Raw genomic sequence first — 20,332 nt, 5'->3', positions numbered from 1 at the left:
TGAGAAGGTAGGCAATAAATAGGCCATAGGAGCGAATAAGTACAATTTAGCAGATTAACAATGGAGTGATAAATGAGCAGATGATGATGTGCTAGTAGATATACTGGTGTGTAAAAGAGCAGAAAAGTAAATAAAAATAAAAACAGTATGGGGATGAGGTACGTAGACTGGGTGGGCTATTTACAGATGGACTATGTACAACTGCAGCGATTGGTTAGCTGCTCAGATAGTTGATGTTTAAAGTTGGTGAGGGAAATAAAAGTCTCCAACTTCAGCTTATTTTTGCAATTCGTTCCAGTCACTGGCAGCAGAGAACTGGAAGGAAAGGCGGCCAAATGAGGTGTTGGCTTTGGGGATGATCAGTGAGATATACCTGCTGGAATGTGTGGGTGTGGGTGTTGTTATCGTGACCAGTGAGCTGAGATAAGGTGGAGCTTTACCTAGCATAGACTTATAGATGACCTGGAGCCAGTGGGTCTGGCAACGAATATGAAGCGAGGGCCAGCCGACTAGAGCATACAGGTCGCAGTGGTGGGTGGTATAAGGTGATTTGGTAACAAAACGGATGGCACTGTGATAGACTGCATCCAGTTTAGTACCAGAAGTGAAGGCAGTAATTTAGTACCAGAAGTGAGGGAGGTCATTTAATACCAGAGGTGAAGGAAGTCATTTAGTACCAGAAGTGAAGGAAGTCATTTAGTACCAGAAGTGAAGGAAGTCATTTAGTACCAGAAGTGAAGGAAGTCATTTAGTACCAGAAGTGAAGGAAGTCATTTAGTACCAGAAGTGAGGGAAGTCATTTAGTAGAAGCTTGAAGAGTGTGACTTGGATGATAACCAGTTGTTCTCTTTATCTGGACTTTAATTTGTTTCTCTCGCGGTAAATTATTTTGACATTAATGTTCAAAGTCATGGAAGCGGTCAGACAATATCTGTTATAAATTACAAAAATGTGTTTGGGGAGGATATAACTCTCATAAATATACATTTGATCCAGCGCCCACCTCCCCTCCTCCCCCCAAAAGCCTTTCCTTTTGACCTGTGGAGAGTGAGTGAGACAGCAGTGCTCGCTCTGCTCTCCATTCTCCCAGGTGCAGCTGCCAGGTGTGTGTGTATGTGTCGCTGATCGCCCCTCTCCGTGCCTCCCCTGATTGGCTAAAGTGTGTTTTGTGGCTCCATGGCCTCCCAGGCTGTGCTGTAACAGACAGATGCTCTCATCGCTGGAGAACATCAGTTAAGTTGTCCAGGAGAGGGCAATGAGACAGTGACAAGACAAATGCAAAAAACGTGGCAAAGTACGAAGCCGTTCGCAGTGCAGCAGCGGCACATCAGGGACAGCGGCAGGTAATACGCTCCCCCAGTCAATGATTGATTTGGCCAGCAGCGCGACATTGGTAATAGTTCCTGCAGCATTAGGAGTTAACATATTTTAGGCCTAAGGGATGCATATCACTTGGCCGGTGATTACAGGAACATAAACAGTGGTGCACCAGAGGTCTCTGCCAGATGGAACAATAAACTAATAGCGGTGTCACCGTCCCCCCATGGTATTGGCTCTGTGTGAAAAGCAACAGCAGAGTTGAAAGAGCCCGAAGCATAGGGGCTATTTTTTATTCTGTGGATGATGACCTGCAACTGATGTCATTATGCACCTTAAATCAACATTCTGCTTGCTTGAACATGGTCACCTGGGTACGGAGGTACAAGGACGGGAAAAGGTTGAGGAGCACGTCCTGTCTGGGTGCCTAAGCTACCTGCAGCGGTAAAATTGAGTTGCCAGGCCGGTGATCAATCAAGTGTCCCAACAACATACATTTTTTTGAAATGCTTGTCTGTTTTTCCAACCTATAGTGTGTGGAATAGTTTTGTTGAAAAATGGAAAAAGGGATTAACTAATCCTGCATTTGAAAATACTAGATATACAGAAAAGGATTTAGAGATCAGTGTTATACTGTATGTCTACCATAGATTTAGACATCAGTGTTATACTGTATGTTGTACTCTATGTCTACCATTTAAATCAGATGCTGCCTTCTCAGGTAGAATAAAAAGCTGTTTGTCCAAACCTAGAATATAATACTATTTGAGATTTTCATAGCACTACATTTTATTGTCATTCATGGTGTTATCTTGAACGACCCTCGGTTTCCAGAGATCCAATGAGGACAAGGTAGTTTAATAAGAGAAGGGCGTGGGAGTGGAGGATAGAGGGGAAGAGAGAGAAATAAAGGAGACCGCTTGGTCCCAGTCCGTTACCTCTGTCATCAGAGGAGTCTATGGGAGCTGTTTCATCTGAGTAAACAGTGGTGTTGGGGTCACCAGGACTGGCTGGTAATTGAGGGAGAGTGGGCTGCCCTGTCAGCCACACAGGCTAAAAATACATCGCCCACTGTCACTGGGCACAAAGTGGGGGGAAAATTATTGTTCCCGCTGTCGAAGCACAGGACACTCGCTCTACCAGTGACCTTCCCCATCCAGACAAACCATCATCATAGAAAACTTTCCCTCCAAGGATCCTTCCCTCCATCAAAACAACAATGTGCCTTTAATAAGACAAGTGAGAAGCAACAACCGAAGGATTAGCATGCTTTTGTGCAAACAGAATCATTTGGCATGTTTTGTCTGTCAGGGCTGTGTCCTTCGATGAAGGTACATCAAGGAGTAAGACAGAAAGAGAGAATGAGAGAATACAGGGCAGGCAGAATAGAGGAGAGCACGTGGAAAGGTTATTGATTTGTCCTGCAATCATTTCCTGCTCTTTGATATGCAAACGATCTAGTGTGAATTTACAGCAATCCTATCAGACTCATTTCACAGTTCTTAGCCCCTGTGTCTCTCCAGAGTCCTTGGCATCATTAGGCCAATGTTCTCCATTACGAGCATAATTAAAATCTTTTGTAGCTTATCAAATAAAATATATTTTTGCTGATCTTATTGAGATCTTCATTTTACAGTTATTTTCCACAACAGGAATAAATTAAGACTAAGCATTTTGCAAAATGTATTACGATCTGGCGCTTGAAAGGGCCACTTCTGGTATCTATAGAGCGAGCGATAAAACATCTGGAGACTATAAACCCACCCGAGATAAGCATGTGCAAATCATCTTTCATTTGCCATTGCTCATTTTGAGAATAGATTTAATTAATTGTAATGTTAAACGAGTGGTCTTGCCCATCGCGCTCCTATTAAATTCACAAATGTGCACACATTCCCATATTGGATATTTTAATATGCTATAAAAAATATGGATTAACCAAATACTTTTCTGAACCATAATACAAACGGCTAGAGAACATATCCTCACGGGCGGAATATTATTTTTCTTATCAGCTTTTGCCTCATTTATGTCAAATGAAAGCAGGCTTCTCCTGCTAGTGGTAACAGACACTATATATACAGACACATATACATTGTGTTCAAACAATGGCTAGGTTCTCTCAGACATGGAAACTGGGGTGTACAAACACAGCATTATTCTTCCTCATCCCCAATCTGGCCCAGGGTGTCAGGACGGCTGTCAGACAGCAGCACAGAAAACACGCTCTCTCTGTGTATGTGTTCCGACACAAGAAAATGTCTTCTGTCTTCAATAGATGTTTCTCTTTAGAAGGCTGCTGTGTTAGCTGCAGTGTGCTTGACTCGTTAAACGAGGTTTAAGTCTTCTGTGTCAATTGGAGGCGGTGCAGAGCTTTAAGTATTTTGCACATTAATGCGCTTTTCAGAATATTACCCCAGGGTCCTGTTTCTGGAGGAGGTGGGGTGGTGTGGGCTGTTTTGGTTGTAACATTGCTATTGTAAACTTTTTGTGTGTGTTCTGCCTCTCCTCTTGTACAAGAAATGATGGTGATTATTCAGATTTCATGCCTTGTCTGGATGTTAATTATTTACTGTGGGCATGAAATGCGCGTGAATGCCAGGGATTTGTGTATACAAACACGCTTCAGATCACAGAGAGAGAGCGGGAGGGTACAAGCGCTCTCAGTGCATTACCCTCTAGTGGGATATTTTCTCATTAATACTCAGCTTTGTTTACAGGCCCTTTGATTTAATTACGTGACGAAGAGAGTTAGATTAGCTGTTAATTGATTTAATTATCCAATTTGTTTGTTTCAGGCATAAATCCAGCAGAGCTTCAGCAGCTGTGGAAGGAGGTGACGAACTTGAAGGAAGAGAACAGCAACAACAGCAACGGCCGCCGCGGCCTGGACCTGTCCTCGCCACAACCCCCCAAGAAGCCCCTCCTCAACCAACACGCCTCCACCAATGGACAGTACATGAGCCATTCTCTGAAGAGAGAAGGGTGAGTTTCTCTCTTGTCTGTCGTCCTCTTCCTCCTGATCCAACAGCTTCAGTGTAACACGCTGGGCACAATAGGTTTTATATTTCCAGGGAATGGGTTGTGACTGAATGTATCACTAATGTATCACTGATGTTCTGCTCATTGATTTAACAACCACAGATTATGATATTCGCCACAATCTGACCTCTTTTTCTAAACTGGGGTGCAACTAGGCATACGTTTCCTTTCTACTTTATGAAACAAAACTGGAACTCATTATGTGTGACATTCTCTTTACTGTCATCTTTGAATAAAGAAAACAGGAGGCCTACATATTCCCTATTTAAAACTGCAATTCCTTGAAGGGGCCTAAGTTGATGGACATGTTCCCATAGGGCTTTGCCCACAGATGAATATTAATTTATAGTTTGTAAGTACCTTACTGTTTTCATTAAGACACAAGCTTGTTCTGTGTGTCAGAATGCACCTGGGAATTGCAGTGAAACACCTGGGAGCGAGGGAGTGATTTGGACTTTAGATTGCAGTAATGGAAATGGGATCAGCACACTATTAATTAGAGGGTCAAGGGTGCTGTTATTTCAGTTGCACTTAGGAAACTGCAGCTGTGACGTGCAGGGCTCTGTTTGGTTAAATACAATTCAAATTACCAACGTCCTCACAACAACAGAAAAACACACACACACTGCAACCTTCGCTTTCCTTCCGGATAGTGACGTTTATGACAACTAGCCTTCTGTAGGTGTGACAGTCAATGAACTGTAGTGTCTGAATTGCTCTGCGTCAATATGTTCGGAATGCATTCTTTATTCAAATAGTAATTATCATTATATTAGATAAGTCAAGTTCATTCCAACGTTAATTTGAATACGTCAAATAGAGACTGTTTAATATTACATGATTTAAAAAATACACTATAGATATTTGAAAAGTATGTTGATATGTATGCAAGATCTATGTCAGAAAACTCCTCTTTTCACTGGATGCTTGACGTGATATTTGTACGTTTTCAGAAATATTTCCCTGAGCCACTGTGTCTTTAAGGAAGGAATTAATTTGGCATCCAACACATTGACTTGTTTTCTTGCACTGAGGCGCTGATCTCTGAACTGCTGGTGAGGAGCCTCCAGGCGCCATGAGCTCACTGCACAACATCTGACTTGTGTTTCGCTGATCAAAACCTATGTGTCATTATGAAAGCACTGCAGATGAAAACACGTTTAGCACTATAAACCATCAAGCTCAGGGAGGTGGAGAGAGGTTCAAACACAGGCAGGCAGATAGATAGTGTTCTATGTTGGTAGTGGAGATCTCACACTGCTCTCAATCGTAATGAGGGAACTTGGAATGCCTTATTTGGAAGCAAATAAAAGCGATATGTTTTACTGATTATGGGATACTCGTTCATCACATACACTACCGTTCAAAAGTTTGGGGTCACTTAGGAATGTCCTTGTTTTTTAAAGAAAAGCACATGTTTTGTCCATTAAAAGAAAACAAAATTGATCAGAAATACAGTGTAGACATTGTTAATGTTGTAAATGACTATTGTAGCTGGAAATGGCTGATTTTGTATGGAATATCTACATAGGCGTACAGAGACCCATTATCAGCAACCATCACTCCTGTGTTCCAATGTCACGTTCTGTTAGCTAATCCAGATGTATCATTTGAAAGGGCTAATTGATCATCAGAAAACTATTTTGCAATTGTGTTAGCACAGCTGAAAACTGTTGTGCTTATTAAAGAAGCAACAAAACTGGCCTTCTGTAGACTAGTTGAGTATCTGGAGCATCAGAATTCCTGGGTTCGATTACAGGCTCAAAATGGCCAGAAACAGAGAACCATCTTCAGAAACTCATCAGTCTATTCTTGTTCTGAGAAATTAAGACTATTCCATGTGAGAAATTGCCAAGAAACTAGAGATCTCGTTCAATGCTGTGTACTACTCCCTTCACAGAACAGCGCAAACTGGCTCTAACCAGAATAAAAAGAGGAGTGGGAGGCCCCGGTGCACAATTAAGCAAGAGGACAAGTACATTAGAGTGTCTAGTTTGAGAAACAGATGCCTCACAAGTCCTCAACTGGCAGCTTAATTAAATAGTACCCGCAAAACACCAGTCTCAACGTCAACGGTGAAGAGGTGACTCCGGGATGCTGGCCCAGTTGAGGACTTGTGAGGCGTCTGTTTCTCAAACTAGACACTCTAATGTACTTGTCCTCTTGCTCAGTTGTGCACCGGGGCCTCCCACTCCTCTTTCTATTCTGGTTAAGGGAATAGTACATAGTGTTGTACGAGATCTTCAGTTTCTTGTAAATTTCTTGCATGGAATAGCCTTCATTTCTCAGAACAAGAATAGACTGATGAGTTTCAGAAGAAAGTTATTTGTTTCCGGTCATTTTGAGCCTGTAATCGAAACCACAAATGCTTTTGCTCCAGATACTTAACTAGTCTGAAGAAGGCCAGTTGTATTGCTTCTTTAATCAGAAAAACAGTTTTCAGCTGTGCTAACATAATTGCAAAAGGGTTTTCAAATGATCAATTAGCCTTTTAAAATGATAAACTTGGATTAGCTAACACAACGTGACATTGGAACACAGGAGTGATGGTTGCTGATAATGGGTTTCTGTACGCCTATGTAGATATTCCATACAACATCTGCCATTTCCAGCTACAATAGTAATTTACATTAACAATGTCTACACTGTATTTCTGATCAATTTGATGTTATTTTAATAGACAAAACATTTCCTTTTCTTTCAAAAACAAGGACATTTCTAAGTGACCCCGACTTTTGAACGGTGGTGTACATTTATTTAAAGATAATGTGAGACATTTTAGGTCAAGTGGTATGACATCAGTATTTTGACTCTCCTTTCATATATTTTGACTATAAGGTCTCACAAAATGTCCATATTTCGCTTAAACATTACATGGAAACAAAGATAGACCCCCCCTGTCCTTTTCACACACTGTTCCACACACACACACACACACACACACACACACACACACACACACACACACACACACACACACACACACACACACACACACACACACACACACACACACACACACACACACACACACACACACACACACACACATCAAGCTTCAGTGACACCTCTCCTAGCTCACTGCAGACAGTATCCACAGGCTCTGATGCATCCAGTCTGCTCAGTCAGTCAGTTAGCCAGTCAGTCAGCGCTCTCATCCCTATGGCTGAAGATTAATCGGAGGGGGAAATATTGACACGCTCCCTCCATCACACGTCTTCAGTTGTGAACCAACAACAACAACCATCAGTGGGAAGAGAGAAACAACAAGGCCCAGCTGAAGGCTCCATGAAACATTGGAGAAGATGTGTGTGAAAGGCTGCCCCCGACGCCTTGCGCTCCCTGACAGAGATGAAAAAAGACGCCAACAGCAGTTTAGCACACGTTCAAGTGAAGGAGGCAATCTGGGGTTGAATATTCAGAGTAGAAACCCAAACAGGTGATTTCTCACCCGTCTCTCTTCTGTGGATGGCAAAAAAGGTTTCCAAACCCGGCTTTAAAATATAGATGACTGACATAAATGAGCATTAAAAAATCCCTATTAAACACTGCATGATGCTTATTTAAATTCATACAACCAATAATCCTGTTTGTGTTAATTTCCATGTGCTTAAATCATATAACTATAAAGAACATTATTCCTCTCTTTTGATGATGCAGACACCATTCTAATCAGAATCCTTGGGAAGAATAGAAAATGAAGGAAACATTATGTGGCGTGATTATTCCATGCAAGGCTGTGAGAAATGTCTGTTATAATCCAGGGATTTGAATAATCAGGTTTTAGATAATGGCCTGGGCTGCGTGTAAATAGAGAGCATCCACTCATCCTCCTAGCGCTGAACTTAATGAACTTTTAATTGATGTGGTTTTGTAAGTCCTTTTGTCATGCAACAGAAACAAGCCACTCTGCTGATGGACCTGCTTTCCCGTCCGGGCTCAGATTGGTTTACAGCTAGCCCTAAGTACCATGTAGTTAGTTTCATGTGTCATATAAAATCTGCCCAGGCACAGCGACGCCTGCAACTAAAACCTTAAGTGCATCCACAGGCATTATTCACAGCCTTTTCACTTCCGTCTTAAGGAAGGAGGAGAAATTCAATCACTGCCGGCGCAGATGAGATGTTGCTCCAGCTTTTAGCAGCCTCAAAGAGCCCTCACTCACAGACAGGGATCCTGACTGAATCACACCAATATGGTGAAGATATGTTTGTCTGTCATTCATCCTGCTCTGAGTTTAGGATTGTGAGGAGAGAAATACCCCTGTGAGCCAGGTCTCTTAGTTCAATGATTTGCTTATTTCAATGAAATGCATCCAATCTGTATCTGACTTAAATTCCCCATCCCTATGCTGCGCTCATTTTGTGTGTGAGAGAGAGAGAGATGGAGAGGGAGAGATGGAGATGGAGAGAGAGAGACATGGAGATGGAGAGAGAGAGACATGGAGATGGAGAGAGAGAGACATGGAGATGGAGAGAGAGAGACATGGAGATGGAGAGAGAGAGACATGGAGATGGAGAGAGAGAGAGACATGGAGATGGAGAGAGGGAGAGACATGGAGATGGAGAGAAGGAGAGAGAGATGGAGAAAAAATACACATCCATCTCTTTCTATCTCCATGTCTCTCTCTCTCCATATATCTCTCTATCTCCATATCCCTCTCTCTACACTCTTAGAAAACAGGGTTCCAAAAGGGTTATTTGGCTGTCCCCATAGGAGAATCCTTTTTGGTTCCAGGTATACTGTAACTATTTTTGGTTCCAGGTAACCCTTTTGGTTTCCATGTAGAAACCTTTTTACAGAGGGTTCTACATGGAACCCAAAATAGTTTTACCTGGAACCAAAAAGGGTTCTCTTATGGGGACAGCCAAAGAACTCTTTTGGGACCCTTTTTTCTAAGAGTGTAGAGAGAGGGATATGGAGATAGAGATATGGAGAGAGATATGGAGATAGAGAGATGGAGATAGAAAGCGAGGGAGAGCTGGAGAGAGCGAGAGCATTCATCTCACATAGCATTTGGCCCACTTACTTCCCAGCAACCATCAGTAACCACAGCTCAGGGACTTCAGCTCAGCAATCTGTTAAGGAGATAAATAATCTGATTTGGCACGACACGCCCCTTTCTTGCCTTTAATTTGTTTTACACACGTAAAATTATAATTAAATAATTACGGGATAAACCCTTGATTGGCGGGGGGTCTGGAGAGCCCTAGGGAGGCCACAGAAGAGCAGGCAGTCATCTATACCCACTCTGAGAGATGATAGACCGTGTTGTGACTGGCTTTCCAGACAGGCCATGTCCAGACTCTGACCCAGCTTGGTAGAAACATCAAACCTCTCTCTGTTAGCTACCAATAATCACACTGAGTGCCCTAGTGTACTTTATAGTCCCTAGGATCATGCCTTGTTGATGATATAAGTCACCGTCCTCAAAAACAGACAGATTGTGTGCTGTGGTTGTCTTTATGCCGGCATTATGGTATGCCTATGTGTTGTTGGTGTGTACGGATAAACAACACCTGGAAGATTTGGCCATGTTCCGTCTAGGTAGAGAAGCTTTTTGTTCCTATTCTATACAGGATGCAGATGGCATGGTTTCCCTCATTGCTGTTACAAGATCATTAGAGTTATCTTCCCCCAGGCAGCCTGACAATAATAGCATCCTGACAGACCTGCCCAGGGTGCGAGTCACATTTAACTCCACCACAGGATCTGAGAGAGAGAGAGCTGAGGAGAGGAGATGTTTTTTCTCTCCTAGTGCTGAATGAGAATGAGGTCACAATAGGGAGAACCCCCCCCCAGAATCCCGGGCACTTCTTCTATTGCACTAATGTAGCTGATTTGGTGTAAATTCTGTCATTTACCACTGTTTAGTCATCTGCTGTTTAAAAGGGTCTTTCTGCCACAAGCTCCTTCAGAGTTCTGTGCTCACTGACTCCCAGGGCACACTCCACAATTCAATATCTTATTAATACACAATTAACCAACAGGGCTACTCGGAAATCATTTTAAAAAGCAGCTCTTTAAATATAAAATCAGCGCAACATTCACCAGTCCACACATTTTCTTGTTAAAAAGTCATTATAATATTTATTCTACCATCTATTTATTAGCTGTATCAAAACAGAGGTCTTAATGCATATGCATAATTCATATATATTTTTTATATTTCAGATTTTTTGAATGTTAAACGCATTCATGAATGCTTCACTGCTCCCTAATTGCAATGCAATTATCACATGTTATGAACAATGTGAACTCTTAAGCAAGTAATTATAACACAAGAAAACCTGTGACGACCCTCTTGAGGTAAAGCTTTGCTACTTTATTTTTAATGCATTGCAGATGGATGTGTTAGGAATGGTTCAATTTTGCGAGGGATCTTTAACAGTCATCCTAAGGAGAGCAAAATACACACAGAGCATCTCCATATGAATCTGTGAGGATTTGGGTCTAATGAATCTTCCCTTGCCCTCTCCCTTCTCAGCCTCCTGCAGAACGGGCCAGTATGTAAGCTGCAGTGGTGTGCTAGACTACAGGGCCACTAGAAACACAGGTGGTAGTGATACAGGACAGTCCCCCAGGCTCTTGTAGCTGAGACTTGTGTGGCTTGTACAGTGCCTGTCTCCATATGGTAGACTGTCTCGTTCTCTACATGCACATGCTTCTGCATCCTACTGTTTCGACTTGCAACGCTATATGTAAGTTTTTGTATAGTTTGTTTATCTGGACGGTCCTGGTATTTACAGCTGATGTTGTGAAGCCGTAAGCCGCTCCTCCGACGTGCGCGTTTGGCCCCTGCTGACGTCGGTTGGTCCATCCGTTGACCGGTAAATAAATTGCTAGCAGACGGGAGTGTTTGGTGTTTACTGTTTGTGCTTGACGGGAGGCTGGCAGATGGATTTGGGGGCTTCCTGTTGTCTGTTCCTCCAGGTGGGTTCTGGGAAAGGGTTCAGCAGTAAGGTCTTAGGGAACCCCTGGCTGCCTGGATCAAAGTGGGCAGCTACTCGGATCACTGACAGTAAATAATGACATATTGATTGCTTTTAGTCCCTCTCACAAGGACTGCCCCTACAAGGACCACCCCCTCCAGCCAGAGAGGAAGCAGAGATCACAAAGCTACACTGATTTCACACTGCCCGCAGTTCAAAGGTCAACTCAAAGGAAGGCTTTTGTGTTGAGACAACACAAGGGGAATTCTCACCAAACCCATCAACATCCTCAATTTTAAGTGGTGTACTTCTGTAACATGCCAATGAAACATTGTTCGCACTGACACTGTTAATAAGTAGGAATTAATGTTTGTGTTTATCTCTTTGTCTGTCTCTTACAGATCCACGCTAGACGACTACCAACACTCTCACCACAGTCACCCGCTTTATGGGCACGGGGTTTGCAAGTGGCCTGGATGCGAGGCGGTGTTTGAGGACTTCCAGTCATTCCTGAAGTAAGTTTCATAGCTTTTAGGCTGCATCTCACTGTTCTGTTTTCTTTGTCCGTCAGACATTCCAGTATCTTGTCTATGTTCCCCCTCTGCTTGGCCCTCTTCTTGGGCCGATTAAGGCTATGTTTCCTATGGGGCTTAGTGACACTACAGGTGTAACGGGTTATTTGTGTGTGTGTGTGTGTGTAGTGTGTGTGTAGTGTGTGTGTGTAGTGTGTGTGTGTGTGTGTGTGTGTGTGTGTGTGTGTGTGTGTGTGTGTGTGTGTGTGTGTGTGTGTGTGTGTGTGTGTGTGTGTGTGTGTGTGTGTGTGTGTGTGGAGATGCTAGGTGTGTTGTTGTTCCTCTATGATAGTGATGGGGTGTGGTCTCCACTGGGCCCTGCAGGGGCCTCTAATTCCTGTGATAAGTGCAGTCCCCATGGTGATTCTGGCCATTTTTCCCAAACAAACAACGGGAGAATGTTTATCTGTGGCAGCCAACACTCAGGGAGCCCCGCATGTTTGTCCTTGTCACTGGACAGGGATTTGTGCTTTTGCTTTCCTCACTCAGCTCTCTCTGTCTTTCCCTTGCTTTCTTTCTCTCTCGTTCTGTTTGCTGTTCTCTTCTTCTCTCCTGCTGTCTTTCTCTTGCTCTGAATCTCTTTTTGTCTCTCAACTGCCTAACTAGCTGTATCTCTATTTCACCCCTTAATAACAGCACCAGAAGTAACTTATATTCACGTCTTGTACTCAGTCAGATTCAATAGTTCTACTCATCAAAAAACTCAAGCAATACCATGCCCACTGGACCCTCTCAAACTGAACCAGTCTCAGGATTTTGGCTTATTCTCCTAATTCATATCCACTTTGAACTGGGCCTTCGTTGTACTGTATCATCCCCTGTATAGGCCTAACCCTGGTTTACTAAGTAACCTTGTGTGCAGTGTTCTATGGGTAATCCAACACATAACACCACCATGGCTACAGAGACAGACGATGAAAACATCTGTGCTGTGGCAGCAGATCAATGAGTGTCTGTTTCCCCGGATTAGTAGCACTTTAAACAAGATATGACACAATCCCATTATCCTGGGCCTAGCAGTCACAGCACACAGAGGTCCCTCACAAACACACAGGAGATCGGTGGAAGCTTTACGGTCACTTACAGTTCTGCTGTTCCTACTCTGTGTTTAATTTCTCATTTCATCATATGCAACCAGCCACTTCGAGAGAAGGTGGTTTTAAAAAGTGCCCTAAAATGTTTGCAGCACCACAAAACACGTTTGAAATAATTTTTGATGATAATAATGTGAGCTACCTTGGATTTCAGTTTACAGAGAGAAATCACAGAAAGTTTGAGTCGTTTTTAAAAAACTTGTTGTTCATTACAAATTAGAAAAACAGATCTCTTTTTTCTCCCTCAACATTTCAGTTTTGTGAGTGTCCCCTTCAATCAATCGCTATGCATTGTATTCTGACATTGCCTCACCCTTTGTTTATAGAAGGGAGAGTAATTACAATCTGTGCATCAGGTAAAGCTCACCTTAGAAAATAAGTATCTAAGTCACTCTGCTATGTTTTTACAACTGTGGTTATCATGGCAACATCTTGTTTACTTTAGTTGCCTGCCCAAACTGCTTGGAACATGTTAAGAAAACATTGGAAGATTCACCACAAAGCTGCCTTTGTTTAACAGCAGGCAAGAGAATGAGCAGCTCACCAAGGTGTTAAGTCTCAAACCCTTAACCACTTCCACATGAAACCCAGAGACTGATGTTTACTCCACGTCTCCAAGAGAATCACAAATACAAACAAACAATAAATCAGGCATATGCTAATAACACCTTAATAAAATATTATTGGGTTGGATAGATATGGTGGAAGTGAACCGGAGGAGACAGTAGAGACAGTGTGTATAAGAGACAGCAGAACACTGAGTATTGGAGAGTCGGAAAGGTGAGGAGGACTCTAACGTCAACCAGATTTCAGCTCGGCATGCCAGCAGTAACAACTAACACGGGACTGAAGTGTGTGTATTTATTATGCATTTTAAAGACAACATACCTACATGCACTATCTTGATAAATAAAAAGGGTCAAATCCTATTCCTGTTTTCAATCCAGTGCTGTGTGGGGTGGGGTCGAGTCACAGCAGATATTGGTGAGGGTCAAGAACCCCTCTTCAGTGACCATTCAAAGGTCACAGCTAGTGAAACACTGCACTGCCCTCTAGTGCTGCACCCTCTGCCTCTCTCTGGCACTCATAAAACTAACTGACTCATACCGCAACACTCTCTGACAATTGCTTAAGAAAGAATAGGCTATTTGGTGGATATTACTTCTTTTGTAGACAATGTTATTTTTCATATTTCTCAACACGTGTCCTAAAAATAGTTTCTTAAAAATCATAGAAAAATCTTATTGAATATTTCATATTTTAAAAAATTGGTTTTAACTGATGTGCAAATAGTTTTTATAAAAAACTATGAAAATAGACATTCTAATTTACACAATGGTCAACTATATGGACATGTGGCATCGGGCTGGTCCAAAGTAGCGGGTCCAGTATATCTAATTAAAACCAATAAAAAAGGAAAGCTGCCTAAATGATATGTAAAAAGCTGACTTTAAGGAATGTCTATTTAACTTGTTTTATTGTGTCAATTTACATTAGGGGCTGTCATCCTGCCAGAAAGCTTTTAAAATCTGTTTAATTTAAAGTATAGAAAGTGACACATGCCAACATTCATAGTCTCTCTCGATGGCAATTCCCTGTTTCCTCAGCTAGCTCCCTGTATCCCCAGCTAGCTCCCTGTGTCCCCAACTAGCTCCCTGTATCCCCAGCTAGCGCCCTGTATTCTCAACTAGCTCCCTGTATCCCCAGCTAGCTCCCTGTATCCCCAGCTAGCTCCCTGTGTCCCCAACTAGCTCCCTGTATCCCCAGCTAGCTCCCTTTATCCTCAACTAGCTCCCTGTATCCCCAACCAGCTCCCTGTATCCCCAGCTAGCTCCCTATATCCCCAACTAGCTCCCTGTATCCCCAGCTAGCTCCTTATATCCCCAACTAGCTCCCTGTATACCCAGCTAGCTCCCTGTATCCCCAGCTAGCTCCCTGTATCCCCAACTAGCTCCCTGTATGCCTAGCTAGCTCCCTGTATCCCGAACTAGCTCCCTGTATCCCCAGCTAGATCCCTGTATCCCCAGCTAGCTCCCTGTATCCCCAACTAGCTCCCTGTATGCCTAGCTAGCTCCTTGTATCCCCAACTAGCTCCCTGTATCCCCAGCTAGCTCCCTGTATCCCGAACTAGCTCCCTGTATCCCCAGCTAGCTCCCTGTATCCCCAGCTAGCTCCCTGTATCCCCAACTAGCTCCCTGTATGCCTAGCTAGCTCCTTGTATCCCCAACTAGCTCCCTGTATCCCCAGCTAGCTCCCTGTATCCCCAACTAGCTCCCTGTATGCCTAGCTAGCTCCTTGTATCCCCAACTAGCTCCCTGTATCCCCAACTAGCTCCCTGTATCCCCAGCTAGCTCCCTGTATCCCCAGCTAGATCCCTGTATCCCCAGCTAGCTCCCTGTATCCCCAACTAGCTCCCTGTATGCCTAGCTAGCTCCTTGTATCCCCAACTAGCTCCCTGTATCCCCAGCTAGCTCCCTGTATCCCCAACTAGCTCCCTGTATGCCTAGCTAGCTCCTTGTATCCCCAACTAGCTCCCTGTATCCCCAACTAGCTCCCTGTATGCCTAGCTAGCTCCCTGTATCCCAAACTAGCTCCTTGTATCCCCAGCTAGCTCCCTGTATCCCCAACTAGCTCCCTGTATGTCTAGCTAGCTCCCTGTATCCCAAACTAGCTCCCTGTATCCCCAGCTAGCTCCCTGTATCCCCAACTAGCTCCCTGTATGCCTAGCTAGCTCCCTGTATCCCAAACTAGCTCCTTGTATCCCCAGCTAGAGCCCTGCAGCTCCCTGTATCCAGATGCTCTTCGCATAGCTGCATTAGGAGCCATTTGAATATTTCATTTCCTATTAATTATGCACTGTGGCTCTCCATGTCATTAGAATAAAAAAAAAGTAATGTAACAAAGGATGAAAAGAAGCAAGGTGAATGGTTTCTGTGAACAGAGAAATTCTAAAGCTCATCACGTAGGGCACCCTTTATTGAAAATGTGGTCTATGCCGTTTAAATTGAAGTTGAAATGTCTTTACTTACTCCTTTTTTTCTTTCAAATTTTAGTTAGACGTTTTGAAATGTTTACCAGTTTCAATTCCCAACCTACTTAATTAAATTGCTTTTTATTTAATTAAGATAAATGTAAAGCTGAGAGTGGACAGAATGGATTTCAGCAGCTATGGTTATCGTCTACACTTAGATATGTCTTTTCTCATTTCTGTCTTTTTGTCAAAATAATACAATTGAAATACTGAGTATATATATACAGTAATTCAGTAATTACAGTAATTCATATATATATATATATATATATATATATATATATATATATATATATATATATATATAAAACACGGCCATCTGAAAAGCAGTGTATTTTTCCATAAAGATTTTAATTCCCCAAGGTTGAAAATAGCCCACTAGAAGCGAAACCTTCACATCCAAGCAGAATGCCATCCATTTTCCCCTCCTTCACATATCTCTGTTTTGTGTGTGTCTGTGTGTTTTTTAATGCACAAACGTGTTGTCTGTATGTTAAGCAATCAGCCCACAACAAAACTGCCAGGGAGGCCTTTAGATTTATTGAGCCATCATATCAGTCCGGCCTGTCACTGCTTCTGCAGCCGGTCAGGCAGATCTGGCTACATTTGATTTGCAGTAAATGACAGAAAAAGTGCATTTGAGAAGACAGGCACGTCGCACACCATTCCTTCCTCCACCGGCGCTACTGTGAGCGCGTAGAGGCATGCCTAGTGACAGTGACCTATATGGTCACCAAAGATGTGATATAATTTATGATATATATAATATATTGGATCCATTAGCGAGCATAATGAAGCAGTGAAATGAAAGGGTATTTGTGAAATCAGTTCAAACATCCTGCTCGGATTATGATGAAATGATTAATGAAATGCCCCTGCATAAGCATTTTCAAACAGTAATTCATGCAGAGGCTGATAAAAATCATATTTCCTTCACTTGTGAACCTTATCTCTACCATTTTATATAAATCACGGAAAAAACCCCGTCTGCTGCTGGGCAAGCTACTTATTTAGATTAGTTATAAACGTGCAGAAAAAGAGAACATCTTTGCAGAATAAAATAATCATGCATAATTATATTCATAATGCAAGTTTTTGACAGATTCCATCTATCTTCTTCTTGTTGTCCTTTGCCATTCCTTCTGGCTTCATTTGAGATCTCTAAATCTTGATGACATAATTAACCGAAAAATACACCAAAATAAGGAGAATGTGCCGACCAGAGTAGGATGGTGCCATCTTTAAAGAGAAAGGGTGCACACTGAAGCACTGCATAATTTACTAAATGAAACCAACCTGAAATTCTTAAGTCATTTTTCTTATCTATGAAGTTAAGTTTGAGCAGATATGGCCACCTCATGAAATATGGATTCCATTCTTCTTTGCTTAAAGGATTATTCCTTTTCAGGTTGTGCATATATTGTTATACAAATCCTGGTAATATTTGGGTAGTTTTATACTTCTAGATCTGCACAGTCTTTACCCATTATTATATGTGCGTGTGTATACCAGACATTCCTACGTTATTTCCACAGTACCCGTACAGAGGAATTACTAGATCACGTAATCACATAAAAAGCATGATAGGATTTGTGTCAAATTGTATAAAAGGCTGCAGTTAAACCATGTGAAGACACACTGAGCTGAGAATCTTTGTTTTCTCTTTTCTCTCAGGCATCTCAACAATGAGCACGCCCTGGACGACAGGAGCACAGCCCAGTGTCGGGTACAAATGCAGGTTGTACAGCAGCTGGAACTGCAGGTATTGTTTCCAGTTTTGTTTTCGCCCAAAATATTTGTGGCTCCTTTCCTGACACTTCCTCTGTCTACTGCCCCCTCCTTGTCTCGCAGAAATGAACCATGGGTCACACATGGAGGGGGGTGGAAGAATGAAATGATTTTGTACATTTGTGAGTAACCAGTCATTAAAAATGTGTTATGTATGCATGACAGCCAGGCAAAGATATATGAAGGGCCCCGGGGCTAAGTAGAGAAGATAATTACATTTTGAATTTTACTGGGTTTTATAGATATTTATTACTTTTAACTGTTTGGCACCAACAATAAAACACTTATTGAAATGCTCAGGCAGCAGCCAACGATGGGCTGTCGACTGGGTTTATTGGAATAGGAAGATGCTAAATTTCTCACAAATAACGGCGATCAGAGATATTAATGTAGTCATCAGTATGAGTGGCCTGATAGGCACTTCTTCCATAAGACGGACCCTGGAAATATGCAATCAGTATGTACATTAAGTATAATGTACATTAAGTATGCACTTATGGAAAAATGGATGGGACACTGTTGGCCCATTAGTGTGTGTTGGTAAAGGTCTGTGGAGAGGTGGGTTTGAACACTCTCTAACTGGTCACTGTAAAACCGTCCCTTCTAGGCTGGAGTCAGATGTCTCTGTGGAAGGTTTGCATATGTTTTATTACAACTGAAAGGTAGACATAACAATCCATGCCATTAACTAACTTATTTTTGTCATTTTTTTTGTTGCTAAGCAGGCTTTCGAATCAATGGCATGTTTATGTATAGCATATGTGCTGTATACAGTAGACTTAAGGTACAAAGTTTCATGATTAACAGAATTGTAACCTTGAACTATGAGGTTACAAGTTCAGTTCCTTCAGCATTGCACCACACTACCGTCATACTCATTATTTCCGCTCTGGTTGTGTGTCATTGAGAGCGACTCAAAGAGTGAGAATTTATCAGACACGTCCTCCTCCTAACACAGCATATCTCTATAATCTGACCTGGCAGCTACTGTAAAACAGAGAGAACAGTTTAGGACATGCAGGCAGATCCAGAGTTTGTTATTTGCAATGGGACACAGAGTATACAGATATTCTATGGTAATTTGAACAGTTTCTCACTGCAGGAAAATAATCCTGCAGCAACAGGAAATGTGAACTATTATATGGATTCTAATTAATCAACATTTTTGTAGGCGTTGATACATTTTTCATAATGGAAAATTCTCTGCGACAACAGAGTGATCAAATTAAGACAAAACATTTGTAGTTTGACCTTGAAGAAGAGACATGGCACGGTAGACTCGTGCATGATGACTAAAGTATCAAAATGCACAAAGGTTTATTGTCACATCAGCCTAGCATATTATAAAACTACTTCCTACTGGATATTTGACAAACAGTGAGAAAGAACATCATGTGTTGGATTGTACTACAGAGAATTCGATTTTTGTTCGTAAAGGATTTCATTTTTTTCCTTCTCGTTATAGCTAGCGAAAGACAAAGAGCGTCTGCAAGCCATGATGACGCATCTCCACGTCAAATCCACGGAGCCCAAACCCACCCCACAGCCAGTGAGTAGCAGCTCTGTCATGTGCCTGTTTTCCTTCATTATTCTTCTCTCATTTGTCTAATTGTCTCACAAATATTTATTAATTTATATCCTCATCTCTTCATTTATCGTCCCTCCTCGCCAACAGCCAGTGAAATTGCAGGGCACCAAATTCAAAACGACAGAAATCCCATAATTAAAATTCCTCAAACATACAAGTATTTTACACCATTTTAAAAATAAACTTGTTGTAAATCCAGCCAGAGTGTCCGATTTCAAAAGGGCTTTACGATGAAAGCACATCAAATGATTATGTTAGGTCAGTACCTAGTCACAGAAAAACCCAGCCATTTTTCCAGCCATAGAGAGGAGTAACAAAAAGCAGAAATAGAGATAAAATGAATCACTAACCTTTGATGATCTTCATCAGATGACACTCATAGAACTTCATGTTACACAATACATGTATGTTTTGTTCGATAAAGTTCATATGTATATCCAAAAATCTCAGTTTACATTGGCGCGTTACGTTCAGTAACGTTTTGCTTCCAAAACATCCAGTGATTTTGCAGAGAGCCATATCAATTTACAGAAATACTCATCATAAATGGTGATGAAAATACATCTGTTATGCATGGAACTTTAGATAAACTTCTCCTTAATGCAACCCCTGTGTCAGATTTCAAAATAGCTTTACAGAAAAAGCACACCATGCAATAATCTGAGTACATCGGTCAGACAACAAAATAAGCCATACAGATATCGGCCATGTTGTGGAGTCAACAAAAGTCAGAAATAGCATTATAAATATTCACTTACCTTTGGTGATCTTTATCAGAATGCACTCCCACAATACATGTTTGATTTGTTTGATAAAGTCCATCATTTATGTCCAAATATCTAGTGGAAGCCTTAGGAAGTGCAATATGACCCCATAGACACTGTATATTCGATAGGCAATGACTTGAAAAACTACAAACCTCAGATTTCCCACTTTCTGGTTGGATTTTTTCCCCGGTTTTTGCCTGC

The 20,332-nt window shown here is 41.9% G+C and overlaps 1 protein-coding gene across 8 annotated transcripts in view; it reads left to right on the top strand.

Moving 5' to 3' along the window:
• LOC139371285 (forkhead box protein P1-B-like) overlaps positions 1-20,332 on the top strand; it is a 232,575-nt gene that overhangs the window by 188,555 nt on the left and 23,688 nt on the right. For all 8 annotated transcript variants that reach the window (XM_071111578.1, XM_071111577.1, XM_071111574.1 and 5 more), the window contains 4 exons: positions 4,116-4,302; positions 11,693-11,806; positions 17,663-17,750; positions 19,242-19,325. In XM_071111578.1, coding sequence (XP_070967679.1) covers positions 4,116-4,302; positions 11,693-11,806; positions 17,663-17,750; positions 19,242-19,325 — 473 coding nt within the window. The remainder of the gene's footprint in view (positions 1-4,115; positions 4,303-11,692; positions 11,807-17,662; positions 17,751-19,241; positions 19,326-20,332) is intronic.

The sequence above is a fragment of the Oncorhynchus clarkii genome, chromosome 17, assembly GCF_045791955.1.
Source record: "Oncorhynchus clarkii lewisi isolate Uvic-CL-2024 chromosome 17, UVic_Ocla_1.0, whole genome shotgun sequence".
Classification (NCBI taxonomy): Eukaryota; Metazoa; Chordata; class Actinopteri; order Salmoniformes; family Salmonidae; genus Oncorhynchus; species Oncorhynchus clarkii.
This window is presented reverse-complemented; position numbering and strand designations above follow the sequence as displayed.